Raw genomic sequence first — 13,950 nt, forward strand, 5'->3', positions numbered from 1 at the left:
TATACGTTATATAGTAGGTCTGTTTTTAAATGTAGTTTTAAAATGTTATTACCTCTTAAACTGCAACTATGGAATTTGTGTCAGTATACCAGACTACGTGGGAGACTCGTGTACACAGAATGTGATTCACTCAAAATGTTTACTATAGATTCTGTAGTCGATCAAAAATAAACCAAACTTGTACGCATTAAGATTGCATTTTGAACTAATCATTCAATAATTACGGCGGCATCCACTTGAACGATAATGATACATCCATTTAGATTGTGAATAAATATAAAATATTTAAAACCGGTAAGTCATTCCACTTTGAACGGTTCAACAGAAACCATTGTGTAACACGACCTCCGTATTGATAAATAAATTTATAAAATGACTTACGTAGTGTTAAGTGTATTTATTATAATTGGAACAATTTTTCAAATTGAAGCTGCAAGGATTTTAGCGTTATACCCATGTGCCTCCTACAGCCACCAAATAGTTTTTAGACCAATCACATTAGAATTACTTAAAAATGGACATCAAGTGACAGTTGTGACTCCAAATCCCATGTTTTCAAAAGGTAATGCCCCCGCCAATCTTACAGAAATCGATGTTAGTGATGAATTGTATAGAATCATACAAGAGTCAAAAAATATAGACAGTTCTTCTATTACGGGTAATAAATCAGATTTAATAGGCCAGGCGATTATTGTAAAAAACTTCATTATGGCCACAACAGAATCTGTAGTTAACATACGAGAATTTAAAGATTTACTTCTTAAAAATGAATCTAAGAGCTTCGATTTGTTAATGATAGAAGCACTATTCGCTCCATTGCTAGCCGTATCCCATGTATTCAAAGCGCCGACCATTGTAGTAAGTTCTTTTGGAGCGTTCATTGGGAATTATGAAATGGTCGGAGCACCGACGCATCCCTTGTTGTATCATAACATGTACAGCCAAAGACTATATAATCTGACAGTATGGGAAAAAATGATCGAAGTGTATCATCAATTTCGAATAAATCTGATGTATATATCGAGTGAGGGTGAAATAAACGAATTTATAAAAAGACTATTTGGAGCGGACACTCCACCTCTATCTGTTTTAAGGAACAACATTGATCTGCTGTTTTTAAATGTCCATCCGATTTGGGAAGGAAATTTTCCGGTACCACCTAACGTGATACACTTGGGAGGGTTACATCAAAAACCACCGAAGAGCTTGCCGCAGGTATTTTAATATTTTATTTATTATAATTTGCTAATCGAAGTCCTAGTGTAAGATACGGACTTATATCTTATTAAAAACAACCACGAACATATTATAACCATATGAAATAAACCTTTAGTTTTTTTTTCATTTAAATAATAACGTTTTTAAGAAACCTTTTGTCAGAAAATTTGGTAATCCGCAGCTAAAATTACGGTGATTGGAAATAGGTGTAAAAACTTGAAAGACTGCATTTATTTTCAATCACTCTTTATAAAGTGATCACACTGAATATGTCACATTAATTTATTTTTTCAATTTACATGCGACAGGCTAATTTCTTTTAGCAATTTTAAATGTAGTAATCCGGATTTTGAAACTTTTCTTACTGGAATTATTTATAACTTTCTTTATCTATATTTATAAGTCTTTATTACATTAGCTTTAATATATGGTGCACCATAGATTAATTTACAGCAAATGAGCTTTTGATTCACCCTTTAACGCTTTTACATCCATAACTAATCGCTCCGTCAAAATATAAAGATGAAAATTTTAGATGACTCCTTTGAGTTTAGTAGTGGTTGTCCAGCAGTAGAGGTTTGAGACTTGCGATCGTAAATCGCGGGTTCATTTATACTGTCTAATATATATATATCTCACTTTGTTCTTTAACTATGTCAAATTGTCATTGCCTAAAAAAAATTCCAGGGGATGGGCAACAGTGTCCTTTGCGTACTATAATACGACAGTGTCGCAAAAGACATCCATCGCCAACCCGTCTGCTATGTGTAGTGATAATGGTATATCCCCCCATAGATATCTTTGGGGGAGGACTATGACTTGCCGTGTCTTGAAATATAATAAATTCTATGTATATAAAATAAGGAATACAATTCTAATTGTATTAAAGGCTAGAGTTTGTGTACTTAAGTCCAAGTAGGTTTACAGGCACTTCCATTTGTCTATTATTTTAATGTTACTAGAAGTAAGCTACCGTCAGGTCGGAATTATGATGTGAAACATCTGTTCTTTTAAATGAAATTTAATAATTTTTGATGTATGTATCAAAATATCAACTACGTAAATAAATTACCAAACCAAGTTCCCACACATTTTAATCAACTAAAATCTTTAAAATTTACAATTTGATGCATATTTCAGGATCTCCAACATTATTTAGATGCTTCAAATAACGGCGTTATATATATTAGTTTTGGAACCAATGTAAACTCGTCTTCATTAAACCAAGATAAAATGGCAATCTTTGAAAAGGTATTTGCTGAATTGCCTTACAATATTATATGGAAGACAGATAGAGACGATCTGTCGCAGAAGCTCAAAAATGTTAAAACATCGAAGTGGTTACCACAAGCTGACCTTCTTAGTAAGTTTAATAATTAAAGAGTTAAAAACAAATATGATGTCATGTCTGATAGAGGATGATTGAAAATAGGTATACAAGTTTTGAAGAGGTGAATAAATAACTCATTTCCTCACCAAAAAGCCTTAGCTTTAACACCTATTTACAATCAACCTGTATGTTGTTCACTCTGAAATATTTTACATTAATTAAGTTTTATTCGAATATCACAGGCCAATAACTTCTAGCTATTCAAAGTCTGTAGGGACATATAGTAAAGCGTACTTAATTTTAATATGTAGTAATTCTAATTTTGAAAAGCTTTTTCTTAATTTAATATCTATATGTTTTTTGTAATTTATGTTACTATTTATTTTTAGAAAGGGTGTACCACACATTCATTTTCAGCAAACAAATTATATATTTATCATCTTATATTTTAACAGGACACCCAAACATCAAGTTGTTTATAACGCAGGGAGGATTGCAATCAACAGATGAAGCTATTACTGCTGGGGTCCCACTAGTTGGTGTACCAATTTTGGGAGATCAGTGGTATAATGTGGAGAAATACGTTTATCATGGAATAGGGGTCAGGCTATACTTGGAGGATCTAACTGAGGATATGTTAAAGAATGCAATTATGGATGTGGCGGAGAACGACAGGTAAATAACTTGTATAATGTTTTCGTGTTTGCGCAGTGGCAAATAGAAACATAGCCCAGCGCGCAGAACAGATGTCTTCTCGGACTTTAAAGTTCTAAAGTGGAGTCCATGGATCAGCAAGCATATGACGTCATACCACGGATGACCTTTTTAAGGACATCGGAGAACGGTGGATGTAGACCGCTTCCAACAAGTCCTATTGGAAATGTATGAAGGAAATCTATGTCCCGCAGTAGACTTACTAATGCTGATATAATAATGATGATGAATAAAACCTTTGCTTGTGCTTTTTAGTGGTTGCACAAAAATAGGATCACAAACTAAGACATAATGAAATTTCCATTTCTTTAGTGTTATGATGTTGCTCAATATATTATTATTTGTTTCAAGAAAGTATAACTCTCCAATTCTTGATTACAATTTACATTGATTTATTTAAAATTACAGGATAGGTAATTCTAGTATGTCTTTGTCAGCTATATTAGTTATAAACTGTATATATAGGAGAAAGACGCTGACCTATAGCCGTCAGCGTATTTCATCATTAACAACAAAAATTTTACATTCAAGTTAAAAATTCTATTACTACATATGCAATGAACCTATGTTTATTCGAAGTGTTTGTGCCTTTGTGTTGTATCAATTTTAAATAAGAGAATTTAATCATAAGTCTTTAAGTTGGGGCTGCAACATTCTGGAGTGGTGACCAGAAGAAGCCGGTAGACTCAGCGAAAGAAGGCCTTCCACTAGGTGAACTGACGGCATAGTTAAGTTCGTGGGGTCGCTGGGTTGTGTGGTCGATCTTTGGGGTTGGCTTATGCCTTGCAGTGGGCGTCAATTCGGTGAAAAGAGAGAGAATAAGAATCATAAATCGCATTCATTAGTTACATCATCAAAAGAGTTAGGATTAAGTTGATGTTAAATAAGCCATATACTTAACCATAAGTTAATTCGAAACCTTAAGACAGCGCCATGATAGTGAAATTTTTAAGCTTGGAGTTCTTTTACCACTAAAGTTAAAATTACGTGTTTTATTCTTTTATAGATACCGAAAAAACATCGTACGTCTAAGGTCACTGATGTTAGACCAGCCACAGACGCCTCTTGAACGCGCCATATGGTGGATAGAATACGTGCTTCGACATGGCGGTGCAAAACATTTGCGATCACCCGCCGCGAACATATCCTGGGCGCAATATTACGAAATCGAATTGATCGGTATCTTAGTTTTAATCGTCTTTATTAAAATTGCATTAATAATTATCTTAAAAAGATTTATATTGTCTTACATATGGAAAATCTTTTTACGGAAAGGTAAATTAAAAACAATGTAGTTTTAATAACTTTGTTTTGATTAAATAATGTGATAACGTTCCCCCATGAATTCGTAGTGTCTCTTTTTTACCTTATTTTTATTTGGTGTTTGTACTGTTTACGTTTGGGGTTTGCTTATAATTGATTTTGCAACTTATTCTAAACATTTTTGCAGCTTAATGTAAACTCTGATAACTTTACTCTAGCGCATTTGATTTTACATAAGAAATATATATTTAATTATATAAATATATATTATTAATTATATATATATATATATATATATATATATATATATATTGATTTTACATGAGAAATATATATTTAATTATATAATAATATTTATTTAATTATATAAATATATATTATTAATTATATATATATATATATATATATATATTATTCGCTACGTTATACGGTTGGTTTATACATATCATAAATATTATAAATGGAATACACTATACCGGGTGATCAGTTATTGGTATATAAGCTGTACAGGGTTGAATATATAGTAATTTGCTTGGAACCAATCCATTGTATATCCCATCCAATATTTAACGATTTAAATAATAATATATAACGTTAAGATAATATGATTTAAAAATTTGAATTACCATTTATAAAAATTTATAATTGGTTACTATCTGTCCTTGCAGATTTTGTATCGCCAGAAGTTGTTGGCCTACCGCATTTCCATTAAACATTGTATTGTTATCTCTTAATACGGGATGATTGGAAAAAGGTGTAAAAGTTTTAAAGATTTTGTTGACTAATAGCGTGCTCCGCAGTATAGACGTGGTCACCGTGGATACGGTTTTACGGTTTACGGTTCGGTTACGGGGCACGGGGGGTTCTCCGAGTACCTTCACCGGTTTAAGCTCAAGGAGGACCCCTTGTGCTTCTGTGAACCGGTCGTGGATCAGACCGTATTCGGAGTCGATTTGGAGGACTCCGAGTCGACTCCGAATACCGGTCAGGCACATATATCAGCGAGGACTCAATAGCCTCATTAATTGAGAAATATGAGATGCGACCTGAGTTCCTCAGGCTATGAAAAAAATTGAATCAAATAATAAAAATAAATGAGAATTAAAAATATAAACAAAAGACATAATTGTAACATGTGCTTAAATTACATTCTGTATAAGATGGATATAAGTCATCGAAAAAAATGAAAAGTGGAATGAAAAGGTAAGACAGGTGAAATGTTTTCTACATTTAATTTTTGTAAGGAAAAGAATAAAAGATCTTAAGTCGAATGGAAGAATAGCGCGAAAATAAAATATGTGAAAAATAATAAATTATAAGAAAAATAAAAGTCCCTATCCTAAACTAGTTAGGGGTAGGAGAGGCCCCCAATAGCGGGGGCCATAAAAAAACCGATGGCCGTTGGGGCCGAAACGATCTCGAGTGGCGACCACAAGACGGTACTAGGCTATTCGATTGGTGCTGAACGCTGTTATCCGTTTTTGGTTTTTACAGCTAAAATTCGTGAGCTAATAAACCAAAAAAAAATCTACGTCAGATGCGTCACCTGACGTATTGTATTGACTAATTGGCATCTACTCTGTTTTCGAAGAAATGTGTGATCGTTTCCTCCGAAAATATTTTAACTGAATAGATATTGGAGCTGAGGGTGGTCGGACACGAGGCGGCGCGTTTTAAAACCGATTCGATTGTCGTTGACCACGATAAGGTGGACGCGGCGTAGGTATGCTCCCTACTAGGTAGACCGAGGACATAGATCAGGTCGCTATAAGTCGCTGGATGCGGTCAACTCAAGACCGGTCATCGTGGCGATCTTTGGGGGAAGCCTACAACGGAAAAGAAAAATGTCCTATATATTTACTCTTGGAAAATTGTCACCTATATTCAATCACACTGTATAGCTAAATAATCGAATTGAAATATAATGACTGTAAATATTAACATTGATAATAATTTTTATCATCACGTTATTATTGCGCAAGATATTGCGACAACTTATTTTTATAATTTAGCCAAAAGATCGGTGTGATATGAAATTAAATTGTTACATATCAGTTGTGTAATAATATCTATCCCGCACATTTCCTAACTTATGTTATGTTTTCAATTTTTGAATTATTGTGTACGTAAATTATTTACTTATTTTTAATTTAAAAAACATTTTATATGTTTTATATAACAACGAACTTAATGCCGAAGGCATTCTCTATTAATTAATCGTTAGGCGGTGCTGAGATATGTTAAAAAAGGTAGTTATAACAAATTAATATCATAAAAGTAAAAAGTAAGTAAGTAAAATAAAATGGAGAGGAAAAATAATCACATAAAAACACTTTAAATAAATATGCCAATGGCTTCTACTTACAATAATGATATATATAAATGTAACTTAATATATATACATAAATACAATATAAAATAACATCTAATTATCGTGATGATTACGTCAGCTTGTTAAACAACAGCTTTCGAACATTCGCTTTAAATGGGCAACGATTTCAGAGCGTTCTAATATAGAAGGGGAACGCGTTTTAGAGAAGAATAGCTTGTATTACGAAGGAGGAGTGAGTAAAGTCGGTATCTTTGGGAGGGACATTTAAGTAGACGATTGCTCGAGGAGCGAAGTGTTTTTTCGTGGGTATTGGCTACGAACTGGAATTAAGATGTTTAGTAGGCAGGTGAAGTTAGAGAATAGAGTATAGAGAAAAGTGTAGTTAGTGTACACAAAGCACGGCGCTGTCGGATAGGCATCCAATTCATAATTGGTCGAATTTGGGGATATTGAAATTAAATCGAATGCAGTTATTCAGAAGACGGTAGAGTTTCTTTAGAAGATCTGCATTTGGATCAAACTAGCATACATCACCATAGTTATTTATAGGAAGAATGAGTGATTGCACAAGCATTGCTTTAGTTTTTGGAGTCAGAAAGTTTTTTAGACCGTTCAAAATATGCTGAAAACCAGAAACTTTCATTTGCTTTGAAGGCGAACTGTGTATTGATTGAACACCTTTACGCATACAACGCTAGTAATAAAGATAACCTTATTATACCCTTCGTCTTTTTTTCTTTGGACTTAATAAAAAATATCCTGTATAAAGTGTCCACTCTGCTATGTTTTTCTCTTTTTTCTATTAAATACGTCAGGACAATTCAGGCAGTACAAAGTATGAAAATACATACAGTAAACAATAATTAATTTTAATAAGTAGTAATTGGAATTTTGAAAATGTTTTTCTTACTGTATTATCGTTACGTTATTTATTATTAATAATTCTGCTGATTATTATGCATTAATTAACTGCAAATGAGCTATAAATTCACGTCTTTAAAGCTTTTACATCTATTAACAATCAACGTGTAAATAGACAAGATGTCTTTCGCTTTTGGGACTTGTCACCTATTCAACGCGTCTTGTTGGAATTTAACAGTTATTCCTAGGGGTATTGTTACGAGAAACTAAGGAACTATAACACGCACTAGTACAATGTAGTACAATGTGTAAATTATCGTGCATTCGCGTTTTTTGGGTGACAGTGAGAGTTATTTTCGTTGGCGAGGAAAATGAAAGCCATTTGTGATTTATGTGGTAACAGAGACTATTTAGAATCGTGATTCACCCCATCACAATGGCAGCGACTATCTAACAGCTAGCGACTGAACTTAAATTTGAATTCGAACGAGCAATTGTAAATCAACACAAAAAAGTATTGACGACAATGGTCAGTTATGGAGTGTTCTGTTTTTAAAAAATCCTTATAAAGTATGAAAGACTATTAAAGTGATAATAAAACTTGAGGACGATTTACTGTTAGGGGGACCGGAAAGTAATGTTGAAAGTAAAGTATTTATTTTTAATCAACAAAATATTCACCTCCGTTATCAACAACCTTTTACCGGAGCCGTAAAAATCAATCTGTTATTCTGTAAAATATGTCGACAAAAACGACATTACTTTCCGGTCCTCCTAATATAATACTAACGATAGTCAGAGTCTGTCCGAGTTCCTTGTGAGCTCGGACAGACTCTGACAGAATTACGTAAGATTTCGATCTAGTTTAGTTTAGTTAGATAGTTTTTAACGAATTATGCTCTTCTGGAATTTTTCTTGAAAAGTACCGCAAGTGGTCACGGTGAATGATCCAAGTCGATAACAGAATGAATAAATAAATATGGAACCGTATTCCAAAAATCGTGTCACCTCTTTTTTATATCAACTTTTTACCATCCGTGTTTGCGAATTGAAAACATTCAAGTTATGACATAATAAAACTTGTTTACTCTTCCTCGTAAATGACCATGTTTACCTCTCCGTCGGTAGTTAAAATCTACAACCATTATACCCGACTTATACAATCAATTATTTATTTGCAAATGTAGGTAATTAAAAAACTCTCTGCCTGAGTGATAATGACAGCGCGTTCGTAGATCATTCCAGTACTATTTCCGTTCGAAAGCAAGGGTCAATAACGTGTTTCTTTTACGTTTTTTAAATCGTTATATAAAGTGGTGTTGTGGTAGTGTTATGATTTCAGTAAATACATTATAAAATGAGTTTCATTTTTCAAATTTTGTACATGTGTAGTGCATCTGAAATTTATTGTTAATAAAACCAAAAAACTGGCATTTCACAATACGACCATTTCACAATTAGAATAAACATATATATAGTGATTTAATAACAATAAATATAATTTTGCGTATAAACTCAATAAAAATTAAGTGTATATTATTAAATCACTCCAACAATTATTTTAGAACATTATTATAAAAGTGACCTTTAGATGGTAAAAATAAGATATTTATGCTGTCGGAATAGGTCTACGATGAAATGAAAAACAAAACCTGGGTTCGATGGAAGAATACCTGTCAATAGCAAAGAAAAAAAATAATAGATGTTCGAAGATTATTTGGAAATTTGTGTACATGGATAAAGGATGAAGTACATGGTGAAGTTCTTCAAAACACCAATGTAATCAAAGTTATCACCTAATCAGGTATGTAATTTATGTATAAGAGGTAATTATATCACAGGCAAGCGAAACACAGGACATCTACCCACATGTTGAATAAAAGACTTGGTGGCGAAGTCGTTTTAAGACGCCGGATGCAGGCAGTTTTCAACATATCTTATTGCAAATCTGTGGGGGATGCCATGTCCAGCAGTGGAAGTCCATGGGTCGAAATGATGATAGTGTTACAATAGGTTCATTTGAAAAGTTGTGAACGGTTTACACAACCGATATATAACTTGTTAAACAAATAGCATCTCGCTTCTGTTATCACATTAATTAAATCAATTATTTTCATTTCTAGAAAAATAGCAATGTGATCATTTAATAGATGTAAAAAGTCGATAGATGCAGACAGCACAAGGCTGGTAATTGAGCGATCTTCGGTGAATGCTTATGCCTTACATCGGGCGTCTACCCACTGCCATGATAACGATGGAATAATTGTTGCGTTTGAATTATTATCTATTTAAATTCGGTATAGATTTATACTATCACCTTATTGGCATTTACAGAATCCGCAGGCTTGAAGGCGCAGAGCACGAAAGGCGCCTAGCCCAAACCTCGTTTACATAACACAGCTTGGGACCCTTGGAACTCCGCCTTCAGCCGTTACATCAAAAGAAGCCTTACCAGACGGAGGCTGCAGAGCTCTGAAATCGCTTACGCGGGTTCTCTAATCAGGTGAATTGGACCATGAGAAACTTCATCAACATTTATCGGGTACATGTAGACGAGTAAGCGAGTGCATGTTTTAAAAATAAAACTTAAAATATATGAATACTAAGGTAAACTTATAATAAGATAGAGTAGGTAAATATCATTAAAAGAGTGGGTACTTTAAATATAAAAACAAAGGTAGCGTTTTAGATACCTTGTATTTGTACAAATCAAACAGCTTCGTTCTGAATAAAAATAAAATCGTTTGTGTAGGCACTTATGAATTACAATTATTGTCGCACAGTATATAAATTTCGGCCAATCTTACAATACGAAATTAGAATTTATGTACCTACAAAAAAAAAAAACAATACAGAGGCGGTCTTATTGCTAGGAGCGATCTTGATCAGACGACTTTTATATTAAACATGTTTACATAATTATGTGTAGATATTCTAAACAAATTCAGGAAAATCATAATATCTAATTACTTAGGTCATTGCAAGTTTCTTATAATTATTAATATTTTATTGGCGTTAAGAATTGCATCGGGGATATGGTGCACTGGCCACAACTCACGAGACCATACGCCCAGCCGATGTCGATGGCAGGTTGTGCATTACCATTTCATTTTAAAGTAATTTCTGTTTCTTCGCTCACTCTGCCGTTGTGATAAATTCTGTCGTATTCGATGAATCACGAAAAGAAAATTTAATTGGTAGAAATCTTCATTACTCCATTTCTGATAAAAGAGTAGGTTAATCTTCTAAATAAATGATAAGTTTTGTCTTCTATATATCCTTTATTTGTATAAATATGGCAGAATCTCGTTTGTGTAGGTGCGTATAATTAAAGCTACTTTTGACACTGCGCAGACTTGAATCAATGCGTGCCATTACTGTACTGTTTCGAAGATGTTAATGAAGCTGTAAAAGCCGTATCACCGAGGTAGCACCTCTACGGCTTTTACAGCTTCACCTGACATGAGTTCATAGAGCGTAAGGGTCCGTGAACGTCCATTTTTATAACAAAAATAATAGTCATTACTATAAATTTACTGATGTAGTTCAGAATTATAAATACAGATTAAATACTTTTATTTTTGATCATTTTTTCCAAAAAAAGTTACATTTATTTTATCTCGTCCCCTTTTCCTCAAGACTTCAGTCTTGAAGCGAGAAAGCTGTTCCGTCCACCAGGGCAATTCTAATTTTAATAATTCTCCTAAGCTTGAAGACCAACAGGACCAACTCGCAGGCATCATCTACAGTTTTCACATACCGACCTACCATGTTATCCTACGCCCCCTTATCGGTGATCTAATTCAGCTTGGTAGGCGTCTGACAGCGATCCGATAGCAGCTGAGCGACCGTTAGATAGAACTCGACCCAGTTTGCCTTACGGTAGTGTACTTCCGTGTAGTTTGCCTGACGTCCGTGCCTTGGGACCTCACAAGTTTCAGACTGAACATAATTGCCCTGTAGTCGGCCAAAGATACTTTGTCCGTGAGGCTCCAACCCTTCACTCGAAAGAGCAGAGCGCAAGCAGTAATGTTGACGCGACTGGAGTAATGTATTCCACCCCGATAGGTGTCGAATGTCGGATCAGACCCCTGATTAAGCAGGTGCAGCTCCAGCTCATTCAATGCGGATGCAACCTCAGCTCCCCTCTAGTCCACGGTTTAACAGCCCCAAACGATGTTTCAGGCGATTTTTTTTTGTCTCCCGCTATTGGGAGCCTCTCGTACCCTCTATATTGTGTGGGACAGGGACTATTTAACATTATTTAATTTTTCACAACCTTTTTTATTTTCTTTCTCTTCATTTATGCATCTTATGATCTTCGATTCGGTATTCATTCGACATTTCTTCTTTCATTATCTTTCGATCTATGACCTTCCATTCCTCTCTCGTTACACATTAGCATTTTATTTATTTTATTTCTGTTTATATACATTCTTTTTATTTTACATTTATTTCACATTAGCTTTATAATTTTATTTCGCTCGCTTACTTACGAGTCGCTCATTATGGCGCATGACTGTGCAGACCCGCGTACTCTGATGCTTCCGCTAGAGCCAGCAGCTCTGCCTGGTATACAGTGCAGAAGTTGCCCAACTTGAGTTTCTTAGTATGCAACTCTGCGGCGCCCCGCATGACGCAGAACGCCGCACCCACCTTATCCTCTATGCGCCTGCCGTCGGTATAAATTACCAGATCGGCAGCCACGGTGGCAAGTCGGACTTCCTCCGCACTTTCCCCCAGACAGGAGAACTCCACACCAACTTGACCAGACGGGTGTGGTAGTCTCAGGTAGCTGACCGGTACCTCCAGGTCTCGGTCCCCTACCACCTGCCGGGAATGACCCTTTTTTATCTCAAATAAGCGGGCTGCTTCTTGGACCCGCAGGTCCAGAGGAAGCAACCGGCAAGTATAAGGGCCGAGTGCAGGGACGCGGTCCTGTAGGTCCTCACGATCTTCTGTGGGAAGCCCCGCTGGACCGCGTCCAACTGCTTGCGGACCAGCAGCTTCCTAGCCGCCGGCGCCCATGCACTCGCTGCATACAAAATTGTCGGCTCCAGCACCGCCAGATACATCGTTCTGATCACCTCCGAGTTCAGACCCCAAGATACCTTTGCAGCCCTGCACAGCTGACGAAAAAGGCCCTGTGCCTTCTTACTCACGTTCTTCACATGACTGTTGAACGTGAGCCTATCGTCAACTGTGAGGCCTAGTATCCGGACTTCCCCAGTCCGGCCAAGCGGCCCACCCCCATGTTCAGTAATGGGTAGTCGTACTTTTTTTTTTTTTTAATGACCCCCGCTATTGGGGGCCTCTCGTACCCCTATTTGTTTGTGGGATAGGGACTTTTTTTAGCATATTATTTATTCGCATAAATTTTTTATTGTCATTCTCTTTCTTTTATCCTTCACATAATCTTTCGGTCCTTTCTATCAGTCATTCTACATTTCTTCTATCTTTCGCTTTTACTCTTAAAGCAAGCCAGATAGATACGTAGCAAAGCTTTTTAGAAGAATAGAAGATGCGAGGCAAGCAGAGATAGATTTTAGCAGAATGGGAAAACTTATACTAAAACCAAACGAAACAACGTATTTATGCGAGAAAGTTGAGGGGCAAACTGACATGCGCTCCGCGTCAAAATAGTACCGAGACTGGATCCCGCGCCGGCGCAGCCGCCGCACGGAGTGAGCAGGGGCTGCGCGGGCGACGGCGGGCCGTGACCTACATAGCCGGCCGGCAAGCAAATGTCGCAGCTAAACTACTAAAATAAATGTTGCGTACAAAGTCGATTTGTCAGTTTGAACCTCGAATATTTATTTATTAAATACACATAAACAATTACAAGTAAATATAGTTGAAATGAATTTAGGTAAGTTTACAATGTTTTTCATATTTTATAATATTTATCTATTTATTAGTTCAAGTTGTACAAATGTCTAGGTTACACAAGATATTGCAAATATTTATTTAAAATATCTTGTGTAACCTAGACATTTGTACAACTTGAACTAATAATTATTTACATTTGTAAATAAAATCTTTTGTTCAATAATAAATGTAAATATAAATTTTGGCAAACAACAATTTTGATAAGAAACAATTTAAATAACAAAGTGACTAGTGATAGTGAGATCACTACACTGTGTTTTCCATTCTTTCATCCTCTTATATTTTTGCATTTTCTTAATTTCTAGGTACATTTTATCACATTTGTCTTTTTCTTTATCTTTAT

At 35.2% G+C, this 13,950-nt stretch overlaps 1 protein-coding gene across 1 annotated transcript; it reads left to right on the plus strand.

Annotated features, from left to right (window-relative positions):
• The first annotated feature begins 317 nt into the window (after nt 1–317).
• On the plus strand, nt 318–4,557 carry LOC137924496 (UDP-glucosyltransferase 2-like). Its single transcript, XM_068767881.1, has 4 exons — nt 318–1,215; nt 2,359–2,581; nt 3,004–3,223; nt 4,269–4,557. The coding sequence occupies exons 1-4, from the start codon at nt 373–375 to the stop codon at nt 4,555–4,557; spliced, it is 1,575 nt and encodes a 524-aa protein (XP_068623982.1). The 5' UTR covers nt 318–372.
• Nucleotides 4,558–13,950: the final 9,393 nt, after the last annotated feature.

Source organism: Battus philenor, unplaced genomic scaffold, assembly GCF_028537555.1.
Source record: "Battus philenor isolate CCGP_79_NKW_IND1 unplaced genomic scaffold, ilBatPhil1.0.hap1 SCAF_24, whole genome shotgun sequence".
NCBI lineage: Eukaryota > Metazoa > Arthropoda > Insecta > Lepidoptera > Papilionidae > Battus > Battus philenor.